At 33.7% G+C, this 13,985-nt stretch overlaps 1 protein-coding gene and 3 pseudogenes across 1 annotated transcript; 1 reads left to right on the top strand and 3 right to left on the bottom strand.

Annotated features, from left to right (window-relative positions):
• Positions 1 to 816: 816 nt before the first annotated feature.
• On the bottom strand, positions 817 to 3,976 carry LOC105781271 (polygalacturonase-like; annotated as a pseudogene).
• A 661-nt stretch (positions 3,977 to 4,637) lies between these two features.
• Positions 4,638 to 6,163, bottom strand: LOC105781890 (polygalacturonase-like; annotated as a pseudogene).
• Positions 6,164 to 8,196: 2,033 nt separating this feature from the next.
• LOC105781979 (polygalacturonase) lies at positions 8,197 to 9,828 on the bottom strand. The gene is made up of 4 exons (XM_012606484.2): positions 9,297 to 9,828; positions 8,893 to 9,182; positions 8,577 to 8,805; positions 8,197 to 8,415 (listed from the first exon to the last, which is right to left on the bottom strand). The coding sequence occupies exons 1-4, from the start codon at positions 9,741 to 9,743 to the stop codon at positions 8,197 to 8,199; spliced, it is 1,185 nt and encodes a 394-aa protein (XP_012461938.1). The 5' UTR covers positions 9,744 to 9,828.
• Positions 9,829 to 10,234: 406 nt separating this feature from the next.
• Positions 10,235 to 13,898, top strand: LOC105781270 (ABC transporter B family member 15-like; annotated as a pseudogene).
• Positions 13,899 to 13,985: the final 87 nt, after the last annotated feature.

The following is a 13,985-nucleotide window of genomic DNA, read 5'->3' as shown; positions in this document are numbered from 1 at the left end:
TCAACTGGGGTGCAATGGATGTTAACTCATCAACAGCTCTATAGGTGATAATTGTAACTTGTGAAACAAGAAGATTATTTACCACAAGATCTTGATGGAGTAGAAATATCGTCATGCTGATTTTCAAAAGTTATTACATCAGTTGTCACTTCATGTTTCACTCTAGCATCAATCAACCATTGATCTTTTCTCACTCATATTTGTTTCTAGTTGTATTGAGGTTGTGTTGCAACTTGTTTTCTAATAATTCCGTCATTCAACATCTTATAAAAATATGGTATGATATTACCAACCATACTACAATAATCACAGATAATATATCTCTTCTTGTACTCCTCCATTCCATGAGATGACCTCTCATTTCTCCTCCATACAAATTTTTTTCTTCTGACCTCGCGCAGTGCCAAGGCAATGGGCATTGGTTCTGTCACTGCTTGTTTCCACATTTGATCTTTCTAGGTCCGATATGACTAGAAACTCCACAACAATGACAAGTAACTAAATGATTAGAGATTACTTTCTTTTTAACATGAATCAACGTAGGTTTCTTGGTCAATATTATTTGTGGCTTTGACAAAAACTATTTGATTTTTCATCACAATTTTTCCCTTCTTCTCAACACATCCAATGCCACATTTTCTTTCACTCTTTTTTCCAGCAACAAGAATTTCATTAAGTTTACCACTATCGGCATTGAATTTTTCTAGCATGGATTGACTAACTACAAGATCTTCATTTGTAGCTTCCAAACGGACAGTTTTATCATTAAGTAGAGAATCATTCACCTTCATCTATTCGATTAAATTTTGGTTTTCTTCATGGAGTTTGAAGTTCTAATTTATCAGCTTTGCATTCACTTCGCATACTTCCTTTTTTCCAGCATAGTATTGTAGGTTTGCAGAAACTCAACACTAGTTTTTCCTCTAAACCATCATCTACGTCAAAGGCTACCGAAACAAGGGTACTGACTTTAGTAGTGAAGGCCATATAATTGCTCAAGTGTTTTCCATCTGAATCTGAGTTGCTTGAGGCATCCTCATCACTCCAAGTTATGCTGAGAGACTTCACTTTCAAGTTTGCACACTCAGATTGTACATGGCCATACTCTTCACACTCATAACATTGAATATCTTTCTTCTTTGCTCTAGGATTCTCATCAATGGCCACAACTTTCTCTATTTGATTCTCCTAAAAAAATTTAATTATCATAATAATGTTTACTTAATCAATTATTTTCCATTTATCTTTCGAAATTTCGTATTGAATTTTCAGAGGTTTTATTTTTTAGATGAAATGGGTTTTCCTTATATATATAAATTTACGCATGAATTTGGAATTATTCATATGAAGTTTTGAAAATGTGTGAAAAATGAGAATAAAGAGAAATGAAGCCAAGTTTAGGGAAGAGTGAAGGGGGCATCTAGCAACTTATGCACCCTTGTGTTTGCATCACATTTGCATCTGACATGACCATTTGCCTCTTTTCCTTCATTGCATTAATAGTGCATAATTGTACATAACTCTTTTCGTAAGCACATAGTCATTTTGGTCAGGACATCATAACCACATCCTTCATTGATATCATCATAGCATGTGCATTATATCATGAAGCACTTGTATTGTTTTGGACTTTACATCACGTGTAAATAAGGGAATTCTTCAAGAACAAAAGGAGATAGAATTTGTTAGAAAATGAATGATCGGAGGTGATATTCGAATGTTCAATAGATTGGTTTAAAGTCTTCAAATGGTGATATTCAAAACTTCTTGCGGTGATATCTCAAAACGTTTATATGATTTCAATTACGGCTAAGTTTTCAATGGCAATATTCGAAGCTTTCGGTGGTGATATCCAAAATGTTTAATAAGAAATTTGTTTGGTTTGAAGTCTTCGATGGTGATATTCAAAGCTCCTAAACGTTCAATATGATTTTGATTTCAATCAAGTCTTCGATGACGATATTCGAAACTTTCAATGGTGATAACGGAAATGTTCAATAGAAAATTTGATTGATAATATTCGAAGCTTCTGGTTGTGATATCTAGACCATTCAATATGATTTCAATTATGACCAAGTCTTCAATGATGATATTTGAAGCTTTTTTATATTGATATCCAAAAGGTTAGAATCTCACCTATGGTCAAATCTACTATGGTACTTTTCATGTGGTTACCATATATTTAGTGGGAGATTAAACAGGGTGACAAAGAATTTAGTGGTAACCAACTCTTTCTTATGTCTTTCGTTTTCTGTAAATTTTTATGTAAATTTTTAAAGAGATTTTCACGTGTCCTTAATAGAAATAATCCATCTCTACTTTGATTGTGACTTATTGAAAGTTTTTTGAGCATACGGATTCTACATCAATCAAGTGCTATGGGTGATTAAATTTTGTTGGTAGAGAAGAATAAATCAAACAATTTTTACATTTATTTATTATATAGAAAGAATAAATAATTTTCACATCGATAAATACATGTATAAAAAAGAGAAGGAGAAATTTCGTTTTCCGTTGATTGGTCTTCAAGATTTATAAGCAACTTTCTGGTCAAACTAAATTCATTGCTTTCCTACGAACATTAGAACAAGATGATTGAATAGGTTTATTCAAATATGATAAATTGATATTCTACAATCTTATTCCAGTACATGGATTCTTCGAACTACAATTGAATTTTATAGCTGCTTGTGTGGATGACGTTCCTCGAATACCTTCATATATGATATCTTTAATTTTAATTCCAGATACCTACAACAATTGAAATATAAACAAGATTAATTTAATCACTTCAAGTGGCATAGACCCAATAATAACAATCAATGACCTTAATTGGTTCAACCATTTTTAACCTAAAAATATTTTACATTTATATTATAATTGCAATATATTATACCTGATTGGGACAGTTTAGATTGTGTCGGCAATAATTCTAGTCAATTACAATAGGATTTGGCATATTTACCATCAAAGAATCCATAAACCGAATCCCTTGAACAAATCCTTAGCCCATTTTGAGTGCCTAAAAAGATTGTCTTTTTCACTGTAATATTGTGGACTCCTTCCTCTTTCAAATCTTTTGCTAAACTTTCAATGCTACAAAGTACAAATAAATCGAAATAAACCAATTATATCAATAATAATACATAATAAAAAATTAATTTTATATCCAAGTACCTAATGTCATGGCCAGGACCGCAAGTGACTTGTTCGACCCATAAATTCTTGGTATCGGGACCAATCGAGATGCAATCGTCTCCAGTTTTGATTGAGCATTTTATGATATTCACATTCTTGGATAATTGGACATGGATGCCATCGGCGTCATGGGGCTATTGCCTGCCGCAATGATCCTAACCCCTTGGACATTCACATTTTCACATCCATTGATCACGATGTGAAACATTTGGCTATTTAAGGACAATAAACTACGGATCCTAATGTTCTTGGAGTTGGTAACGCTTAACGTCTGCTCTCACAAACAAATCGAAAATAGCAACTCAATTACATGGATGATAAAGACTTAATTTGAATCATACAGGAATTTAAGTGAAAAATGAAAAGTGAAATATAATAGTACCGTGGCTCCAGAAGGACAGTTGGAATGGGAAGCTTTGCAAGCCCAGAGAGATGGTCCTTTGGCATCAAGGGCACCACCAAGGATTGAAACGCCATTCACTCCTTCAAAGCTCAGCCAATCGGTAGATTTGCCTAGTACTCTATAATCCTGAGGGGCTACCAGGGTGCCGTTGATTATATCATAGTGATTTGAGGGCTTTTGCAGCCACCTTGGAAGGCCATAGAACCTAGTAAATACCGGCCTTTGGGTATAGATATCATAGTGGAGTCAGATGAGCTACAGGTTGCTTCCCATGCCATGAGGAAAGCCTTGGTGGAAGAGTCAGTTTTTCCATTAGGCCCCAAAGTTAAACACATTGTACTTTGTTGTTGCAGACGTTGAATTTATGGCTAACATGAAAAAGAGAATGAGAAAAAAGGCATGAGAAGGACGTGTGAGGCTCATCATTTGAGACAGAGTGATGGAAGTAGTGAAACAAGGTGAAACTGAAAGCGAGTTAAGCTGTATTGTTTGATAAGTAGGTGATTGATGAATGAGAAGAGTTGCAGAGAAAATAGATATTTATAGTTTAGCAGATTGAGGATAATTAAGTTTAAGAGTAGAAAAGAGTATATGTGTATAATAGTGGAAGTGTAGGATTGAAGAAAGCTGGCGTTTTGTGCGTTTGGAGTACAACCACCATTCAAATCTAAGTTATTCTTGAAGAGAAAAACACTTAATCAATAGGCCAAAATTTAAAATTTGGAGTACAAGATGTTTTATTTCTTTCAATTTTTGGTTTGACTCACAATGGCTAATTGTCTAATTGTTCTCCTAGGTAATTTACAAACTAAAGAATAAAGTAATCACTGTCTTAACAACTACTGATGTGACATTAAATCAAATCAACGACTGACGTGACATTAAATTAAATAAAATTTTGTTGGTTAAGAAGAATAAATCAAACATTTACATTTATTTATTATTATACAGAAAGAATAAATAATTTTCACCCGATAAATACATGTATAAAAAAGAGGCGGAGAAATTTCGTCTTCCGTCAATTGAACTCCAAGATTCATAAGCAACTTTCTGGTCGAACTAAATTCAATGCTTTCCCACGAACATTGGAACAAGATGATTGAGCAGGTTTATTCAAATATGACAAATTGACATTCTGCAATCGTATCCCAGTGCATGGATTCTTCGGGCTACAATCAAATTTTATAGCTACCTCTGTGGATGACGTTCCTCGAATACCTTCGTATATAATATCTTTAATTTTAATTCCGGATACCTACCCTCATTGAAATATAAGAAAAATTAGTTCAACCGCTCCAAGTGACATGTACCAAAAATAAATAAAAATCAAGGGCATTTTCATTTCCTATTGGTTTAACAATTTTTAACCTAAAAATATTTGGAATTAATACTATAATTGCAATATATTATACCTGATTGGGACAGTTTAGATTGTGTGGGCAATAGTTCTGATCAATTACAATAGGATTTTGCACATTTCTCATCAAAGGATCCATAAATCGAACTCCTTGAACAAATCCAGTACTACCTAGCCCATGACTTGATCCTTAGGCCATTTTGAGTGCCCAAAAAAATCGTATTTCTTACTGTGACATTTTGAACCCCCTCCTCTTTTAAATCTTTTGCTAAACTTCCAATGCTGCAAAGGGCAAATAAATCGAAATAAACCAATTATATCAATAATAATACATAATAAAAAAATTAATTAATTTTATATCCAAGTATGAAGTACCTAATGCCATGGCCAGGACCACAAGTGATTTGTTCGATCCATAAATTCTTGGTACCGGGACCAATTGAGATGCAGTCGTCTCCAGTTTTGATTGAGCATTTTATGATATTTACATTCTTGGATGATTGGACATGTATGCCATCGGTGTTGGGGCTATTACCTGCCGCGATGATCCTAACCCCTTGGACATTCACATTTTCACATCCATTGATCACGATGTGAAACATTTGGCTATTTAAAGACAATAAGCTACGGATCCTGATGTTCTTGGAATTGGTAAAGCTTAACGTCTGCTCTCACACACAAATCAAAACTAGTAAGTCAATTACATCCACGATAAAGGCTTAATTAGAATCATATAGGAAGTGAAAAATGAATACTACCGTAGCTCCGGAAGGACAGTTGGAGTGGGAAGCTTTGCAAGCCCAGAGAGATGGCCCTTTGGCATCAAGTGCACCACCAAGGATTGAAACGCCATTCACTCCTTCAAAACTCAGCCAATCGGCAGATTTGCCTAGTACTCGATAATCTTGAGGGGCGACCAGGGTGCCGTCAATTCTGAAAATGATTTGAGGGCTTTTGCAGCCACCTTGGAAGGCCATAGAACCGAGCAAATACCGGCCTTTTGGTACATATATGATGGTGGAGTCAGCTGAGGCACAGGCTGCTTTCCATGCCATGAGGAAAGCCTTGGTGGAGTCAGTTTTTCCATTAGGCTTAGCCCCAAAGTTTAACACATTGTACTTTGTTAATGCAGACGTTGAATTTATGGCTAACATGAAAAAGAGAATGAGAAGAATGGAATGAGAAGGACGTGTGAGGTTCATCATTTGAGACAGCTTTGCTCTAAAGAAAATTGAGACAAGGATGGACTACTATATAGATCAGAAAATTGAGTGAATGAATGAAGCTGAAACTGAAACCGGGCTAAACTCTAGTAAGAAAGTCGATTGATGAATGAGAAGAATTTATGAGAAATGGATATTTATAGGTTAGCAGATTCAGGATAATTAAAGAGTATAAATGTATAATAGTGAAAGTGTAGGATTAAAGAAAGGTGCCGTTTTTGTGTGTGTGTATGAAATACAGTGTGCTATTCGCAGCTTGCTTGGCTACAACTTAAGCTGCATTTAACTAATTAGATGCTAATAATACATTTGGTGTTGAATGTAAGAAGGAATGCCATCACCTTCTTGCTTGCACATGAGACAATCTAATTGTTCTTTTATTTATCCCAAAGATACGTTTCATCAAACTCCCGCAGTCATATAAGCTTATATTGTATTTGGCAATGATTGCTGTTGAACTCAGTTTCCTGTTAATCTGGCATAGCAATGGGGAGTTCTTTAAAGCTACCAAAACCCTGATTTTATGGTATTTTATACAATCATTGCTCCTATTTTACAAAATCAAAAGGGAGTTTATTTAAAGCCACCATTATCCATATCTATATTATTAGAAGTAGGAGATGCATCTCAAACCGCATCACTTCCAACCAAGTCAAAACATCTATATCTATACTTATATTAATGTTTTACTGATATTCATGTCACCAATCAACTTCACATCAACTCAATTCAGTTGTAAAATTATTAAAATACCTTCTCTTATACAAATTAAGTTATATTGTAATTTTTATATATAATAAATCAATAAAATTTAAACCGAAACATCATCCATGATAAACATTTAACCTTACAATTATAATTAAAATATCGGTTAAATATTTAATAAAATGGAATTTAACTTAATGTTGAATTAATGTAAAGCCTTGTTTTATTTTTGAAGGAACGTAAAGCCTTTTCTAATTTATATGTATGCAAGTGGTCTCTCTCTCACACACACATATACACAATTATATGTATGCATTCTTATCAAGTTTCTTACTAATTCAATTATTTGTCCTAATTCGTATTTGTGTAGACTTCCAAATGTTTTGAGTTTACAATTTACTTATAATTAATTTTTTGGGATCTGTTTGACTTTATAAAATAATTGAATAAAAGTGTAATTATTAGAATAGTAATTATACTTTCTTATAATTATAAAAATTGTAATTTCCTAGACGTATTTGATTGATAGAGTATAAGTACATCGTAAGTCTCTATGTCATGTTTGGTAGTATAAATTGTAATTACACAGTTATATGATTTATATTTTTAAAAATATTAGTATGATAAAAATAATTTCTAAGCAAGTAACAAAAATTAAAATTAAATCATCATATGTATTACTAATAAAACTAAGAAGAAAAACACACATCATATGCAATTTTATTCAATTGTTCTAGTGCATATTTGTTGGGTTATTTTCTTTTTAATATTTAACATATACTCATTATCATTTGAATTTGAATATGGATCATTAATATTATCAAGATCTAGTTCTTCCATGTACTCTTGAAATATATGGATGATTTTAATTAGAGTAAGATCTATAATTGTGTCTTTATTCTAATAGTTAGAGCAAGTTAGCAGAGTTCAATTAAGAGAGCAGTTGAGTTATGCTATGGGAATGAGTGATCTAATTAAAACAAATCGCGTATTTGAGTTTGCTACTTAGAATTGAGTTTTTCTAATTCGTAAGGATGTTGGCAAGTTAAATTTTAGGAATGTCTCTTAAGATTATTCTACTTGCAAGAGCTAATTGTCGAGTTATTCTCGCAATTAATTTACAAACTAAGGAATGATGTAATGACGGTTGTAACATTAAATCAAATTAAATTTTGTTGGTAGAGAAGAATAAGTCAAACAATTTTTACATTTATTTATTATTGTATAGAAAGAATAAATAATTTTCACCGAATAAATACATTTATAAATAAGAGGAGAAATTATGTTTTCCACCAATTGATCTCCAAGATTTATAAGCAGCTTTCTGGTCGAACTAAATTCAATGCTTTCCCACGAACATTGGAACAAGATGATTGAGCAGGTTTATTCAAATATGACAAATTGACATTCTGCAATCTTATCCCAGTGCATGGATTCTTCGGGCTACAATCAAATTTTATAGCTACTTGTGTGGATGACGTTCCTCGAATACCTTCATATATGATATCTTTAATTTTAATTCCGGATACCTATCATCATTGAAATATAAGTAAGATTAGTTCAAACACTTCAAGTGACATGTACCAAAAATAAATAAATAAAAATCAAGGGCATTTCCATTTGCTATTGATTTAACAATTTTTAACCTAAAAATATTTGGAACTAATACTATAATTGCAATATATTATACCTGATTGGGACAATTTAGATTGTGTGGGCAATAATTTTGATCAATTACAATAGGATTTTGCACATTTCTCATCAAAGAATCCAAAAACCGAACCCCTTGAACAAATCCAGTACTAGGCCTAGCCCATGACTTGATCCTCAGCCCATTTTGAGTTTCCATAAAAGTTGTCTTTCTTATAGTGACATTTTGGACTCCTTCCTCTTTCAAATCTTTTGCTAAACTTCCAATGCTGCAAAGTGGAAATAAATCGGAACAAATCAATTATACCAATAATAATTAAAAGAAATGAAAAGGAAATAATTTTATATCAAAGTACCTAATGCCATGACCAGGACCGCAAGTGACTTGTTCGACCCATAAGTTTTTTGTACCGGGACCAATCGAGATGCAGTCATCTCCCGTTTTAATTGAACATTTTATGATATTCACATTTTTGGATAATTGGACATGGATGCCATCGGTGTTGGGGCTATCACCTGCTGCGATGATGCTAACTCCTTGGACGTGTACATTTTCGCATCCATTGATCACGATGTGAAACATTTGACTATTTAAGGACAATAATCTACGGATCCTAATGTTCTTGGAGTTGGTAAAGCTTAACGTCTGCTCTCACACGCAAATGAAAATTAGCATGTTAATTCATGGATGATAAAGATTTATTTATTATATAGTATTGTGTAGCCTAGAATCATATAGGAAGTGAAAAATGATTACTACCGTAGCTCCGGAAGGACAGTTGGAGTGGGAAGCTTTGCAAGCCCAGAGAGATGGTCCTTTGGCATCAAGTGCACCACCAAGGATTGAAACGCCATTCACTCCTTCAAAGTTCAGCCAATCGGTAGACTTGCCTAGTACTCTATAATCCTGAGGGGCTACCAGGGTACCGTCAATTCTAATAGTGATTTGAGGGCTTTTACAGCCACCTTTGAAGGCCATAGAACCGAGCAAATACCGGCCTTTGGGTACATATATCATAGTGGAGTCAGCTGAGCTACAGGCTGCTTCCCATGCCATGAGGAAAGCCTTGGTGGAGTCAGTTTTTCCATTAGGCTTAGCCCCAAAGCTTAACACATTGTACTTTGTTGTTGCAGACGTTGAATTTATGGCTAACATGACAAAGAGAATCAGAATAATTCCATGAAAAGGGCGAGTGAGCTTCATCATTTGAGACAGCTTTGCTCTAAAGAAAATTGAGACAAGGATGGACTTATATATAGATCAGAAAATTGAGTGAATGAATGAAGCTGAAACTGAGACCGAGTTAAGCTGTATTGTTTGGTAAGAAAGTCGATTGATGAATGAGAATAATTTATGAGAAAATGGATATTTATAGTTTTAAGAAGGTGTGATGAATGAGAAGAGTCTCATGAAAATGGATATTTATAGTTTTGCAGATTCAGGATTAAAGAGAATAATTGTGGAAGTGTAGGATTAAAGAAAGCAGCTGTTTTGTGTGTTTGTATGAAATACAGTGTGCTACGTGGAGCTTGCTTGGCTACAACTTAAGCGGCAATTAATTAATTAATTAGGAATAATACATTTTGTGTTGCATGCAAGTACAAGGTTCATTCAGCTTCTTCCTTGTACATGACACAATCTAATTTTTGTTTTTTTTATTAAACAGATAGGGTTCATCCAATTGCCGCAGTCATATCATGGTACAGATGGTTAGTGTTTATAGACAATCTCTTTTCATAGAAGCATGTTTATAAACTTATTGATAAAAAGATAAAAGGAACCCCAAAAATAGATTTAGATAATATGGCAGGGGAAATTTTGGATAACATTTTAGGGGAAGTTGAATTCAAGCAAGTCAAGTTTGCATACTCTTATAGGCCAAAGAGCATAGTTTTCAACATTTTTTGTCTCAAAATTCCTGCAAGAAAGACTATGGCCTTGGTGGGAAGTAGTGGATTAGGAAAATCAACTATGATATCATTGTTGCAAAGGTTTTGCGACCCACTTGGAGGTCAAATGGTCAAGGTCACAAATGGGGTTGGTTAGCCAGAAGCCCACATTGTTTGCAACAACCATTAAAGAGAACATACTATTTGGAAAGAAAGATGGTAGAATGGAAGAGGTTATTGAAGTTACTAAAGCTTCCTATGCTCATAATTTCATTTCCCAATTGCCTCAAGGATATTACACACAGGTTTGCTTGCTTATCTTTTGTATTTTATTACGTTTTATCATGTAAAAGTATTGTACAGGCTTCTGTATTAAGAGTTAGATTACATTTTGCTCTATCTATTAATTAGTTCCTATATGTTAGATCAAACAGTAAATTGATCTACCTGTTAAAAGTTTCATCCAATTCTACTATTAAAAATTAGTTTTTGTTCGCCAACATGAGATACACATGGCATATCATGTGTCATTGCCTAGTTATTCTGTCAACTATACTAGTTTTTAACAGTACAAATGCATGAAACTTTTAACATAAATGACTAATTTACTCTTTAATCTAACGTATAAGGACTAATTTGCCTATTTTATTTAATATAAGAAACGAAATACAATATAACTCCTAATATATAGATTTTCATGTATTCTTACCAGTTTTATCAACATATCCATTATAATGCACACACTAATTAATTATATATACAAGCATAACACCAAAAGAAGAATTTAACAAGAACTAATGTAGAATACTCACTATGATGTTAGCTATCCTAGATAGAAATCAACAAATTGCTTAACTATACTTTTTCCTAAGTGCTGTGATTAAATTTAAACACATATCTTACTACTAATTTCAATCTCTTTATTACAGTTTTCAACTTCACTACTAAAATATTTAATCTTACCACCATTATTATTTTCAATCTCATCCGAATCTTCTATATTTTATTATCTTGACTAAGTCTATAGATCATATATATGATCTAAAGATAATTGTAAACAGATTGCCGCAAGAGGGGTTCAAATGTCTGGTGGACAGAAACAACGAATTGCTATAGCAAGAGCCATGATTAAAGCACCCAAAATCCTTCTATTAGATGAGGCAACAAGTGCATTAGACTCGGAATCTGAAAGTATTGTACAAGAAGCTCTTATAATGCCTCTGTTGGACGTACAACTATTACCGTTGCACATCGTCTTTCCGCCATTAAACATGCAGATTTAATTGCTGTTGTCCAAGATGGCCAAGTCAAGGAAATTGAGTCACATGATGAGTTAATGGTCAACAAATAGACCAAGTCCTAGAAAAAGGAAATAATGATTTATCTATGGATGACTTAGCTTATACAACAAACATGGAAAACAATATTACAACAAGTTCACTAGATCATGCTTCACTAGTTGGAGAAATGAATGTTGAGGATAAAAAAGATGTTTACACCATCTTTGAAGAAATTGTTGGCCTTCACTTTACTTGAGTGGAAACGAGCTACTTTGGGATGCTTAAGTGCAATTTTATTTGGTGTAGTGAAGCCACTTTAACCAGAAAGCATTAAAACACCTTAACTGGAAAAAAAAATATGTGTTTAAGCTGCTCGAAATCTACGTCCTCCTAATTGTTGCAACAATAATAATATTAATTGCTCTAATTAGCTAAATTCTAGGTACTTGACTATTGAATTATATGGCTCTACTATTTTATTATATGGTGAAGGTATTCTTCATGTCCATTTTATGGTCCATGAAAACTAATCATTTTAAGGTTCATGATTATTACTCTCAACAATGAGATCCCCAGAGTTTGAACTTGAGTTCTCTCTCTAAAAATGCAATGTGCCTTACAACTACACACCCACATTATTCCATCATATTGTGATTTGATTTGCTTTTAGTTCTAGTTTAATGTAGTGGTTTTCTTTCAGTTAGTTAAAAAATGCTTCTAGTTCTTATATTCTTCGTATATTTGAAATTTAATCTCTCTATTTTTTATTTTCAAGAATTTAGTTTCTTTACTTGTTATATTTCAAAATTCAAGTCAAATTGTCAATCCCGTTAAAATTTTTTAATTAAATTCACTAGAGTGATATTTGAAATTAAAAGAATTTGTAGCCATGTCACGGAAAAATTTGTATTGTAATAAATTTGAATTTAACAAAAATATTTTAAGGGTGTTAAGAATTGGACCTAAATTTTGAAAAGTAGAGAGACTAAAGTCTTTGAAATAAATGTAGAAAAATTAAATTCCAAATATACAAAGAATATATAGATGACTTGATTGTTGGTATTCCAAATGGTTTGCCATCTGAATATGGAAACATAATCCCAAGAGTGTTGTATGTTTCCAGGTGAGGTCATTAGTTGGTGATGCAGTGCCTCTTGTTGTGCGAACCATCTCGGGTGTTATTGTAGCTTGTGCTATGGGCCTATTCATTGCATGGAGACTCGCCATTGTCGTGATTGTTCTCCAACCACTCATCATCCTCAGCATCTATACTCAAATTACTATACTTAAAAGAATGTTCGAGAAAGCCATCATAGCACAACAAGATAGCAGCAAACTTGCTGCAGAGGCAGTTTCCAACCATCGAACAATTACTGCCTTCTCATCTCAAGACCAAATTTTGAAAATGCTGCAAAAAGCACACGAAAGGTCCAAGAAAAGAGATTGTTAGACAATCTTGGCTTGCAGGTCTTGGACTTGGATCAGCTCAATTGCTTACTGCTTGTATTATGGCTTTTGATTTTTGGTACGGTGGAGAACTCATATGTCAAGGATATATCACTACCAAAGCCTTCATTGAAACAATGCTCATTTTGGTTAGCACCGGCACTTTCATTGCTCAAGCTGCAAGCATGACATCAGATTCGGCCAAGAGCGTCGAGGTTGTTGGATATTTGTTTACGATATTAGACCGCTGCAAAAGGATTGAACCTGATGAATCTAATGGTTACCTTAATGAGGAAGTTCCAACACTATTTTCTAAGGGAAAACATACCATACGGAGCATCGGGTAAAACCGATGAGTCCGAAATCATTGAAGCAGCCAAAGCTGCAAACACACATGATTTCATTGCAGATATCTAGTAGATGGTTATAATCCCTGGTGCGGAGACAGAGATGTGCAACTAGCTGGAGACCAAAAACAAAGGATCGCCATAGCCCGAGCCATATTGAGGAATCCGACAATGTTATTATTAGACGAAGCAACCAGTGCACTTGACAGTGAATCTGAGAAAGTGGTGCAAGAGGCATTAGATCAAGTGGTGGAGCGAAGAACCAGTGTAACACATAGGCTAAGCACAATTCAAGATTGTGATCTTATTGCTGTGTTAGACAAAGGGAGTTTCCTTTGTCAGCCAAGGGGACTACAGGGAGCTTACTACGCTTTGATTAATCTTAAACTATTTGTTTAACGTCGAAGGTTCGTGGCTTTACAATATTTGAAAGGCCTCATTGACCGTAGGTATATAATTTCTTCTCTTTTTTTTTTTTTTAATTTT

This window comes from Gossypium raimondii, chromosome 13, assembly GCF_025698545.1.
Source record: "Gossypium raimondii isolate GPD5lz chromosome 13, ASM2569854v1, whole genome shotgun sequence".
NCBI classification, from domain to species: Eukaryota; Viridiplantae; Streptophyta; class Magnoliopsida; order Malvales; family Malvaceae; genus Gossypium; species Gossypium raimondii.
Note: the sequence above shows the minus strand (reverse complement) of the source record. Positions and strands in the feature narration are given on the sequence as shown.

Coding starts and splice junctions, on each gene's coding strand:
- LOC105781979 (XM_012606484.2), bottom strand. CDS start 9,743: ATGATGAAGCTCACTCGCCCTTTTCATGGAATTATTCTGATTCTCTTT. Junction 9,183..9,296: donor ACTGTCCTTCCGGAGCTACG/GTAGTAATCATT, acceptor GTGTGAGAGCAG/ACGTTAAGCTTTACCAACTC. Junction 8,806..8,892: donor GGTCCTGGTCATGGCATTAG/GTACTTTGATAT, acceptor TCCACTTTGCAG/CATTGGAAGTTTAGCAAAAG.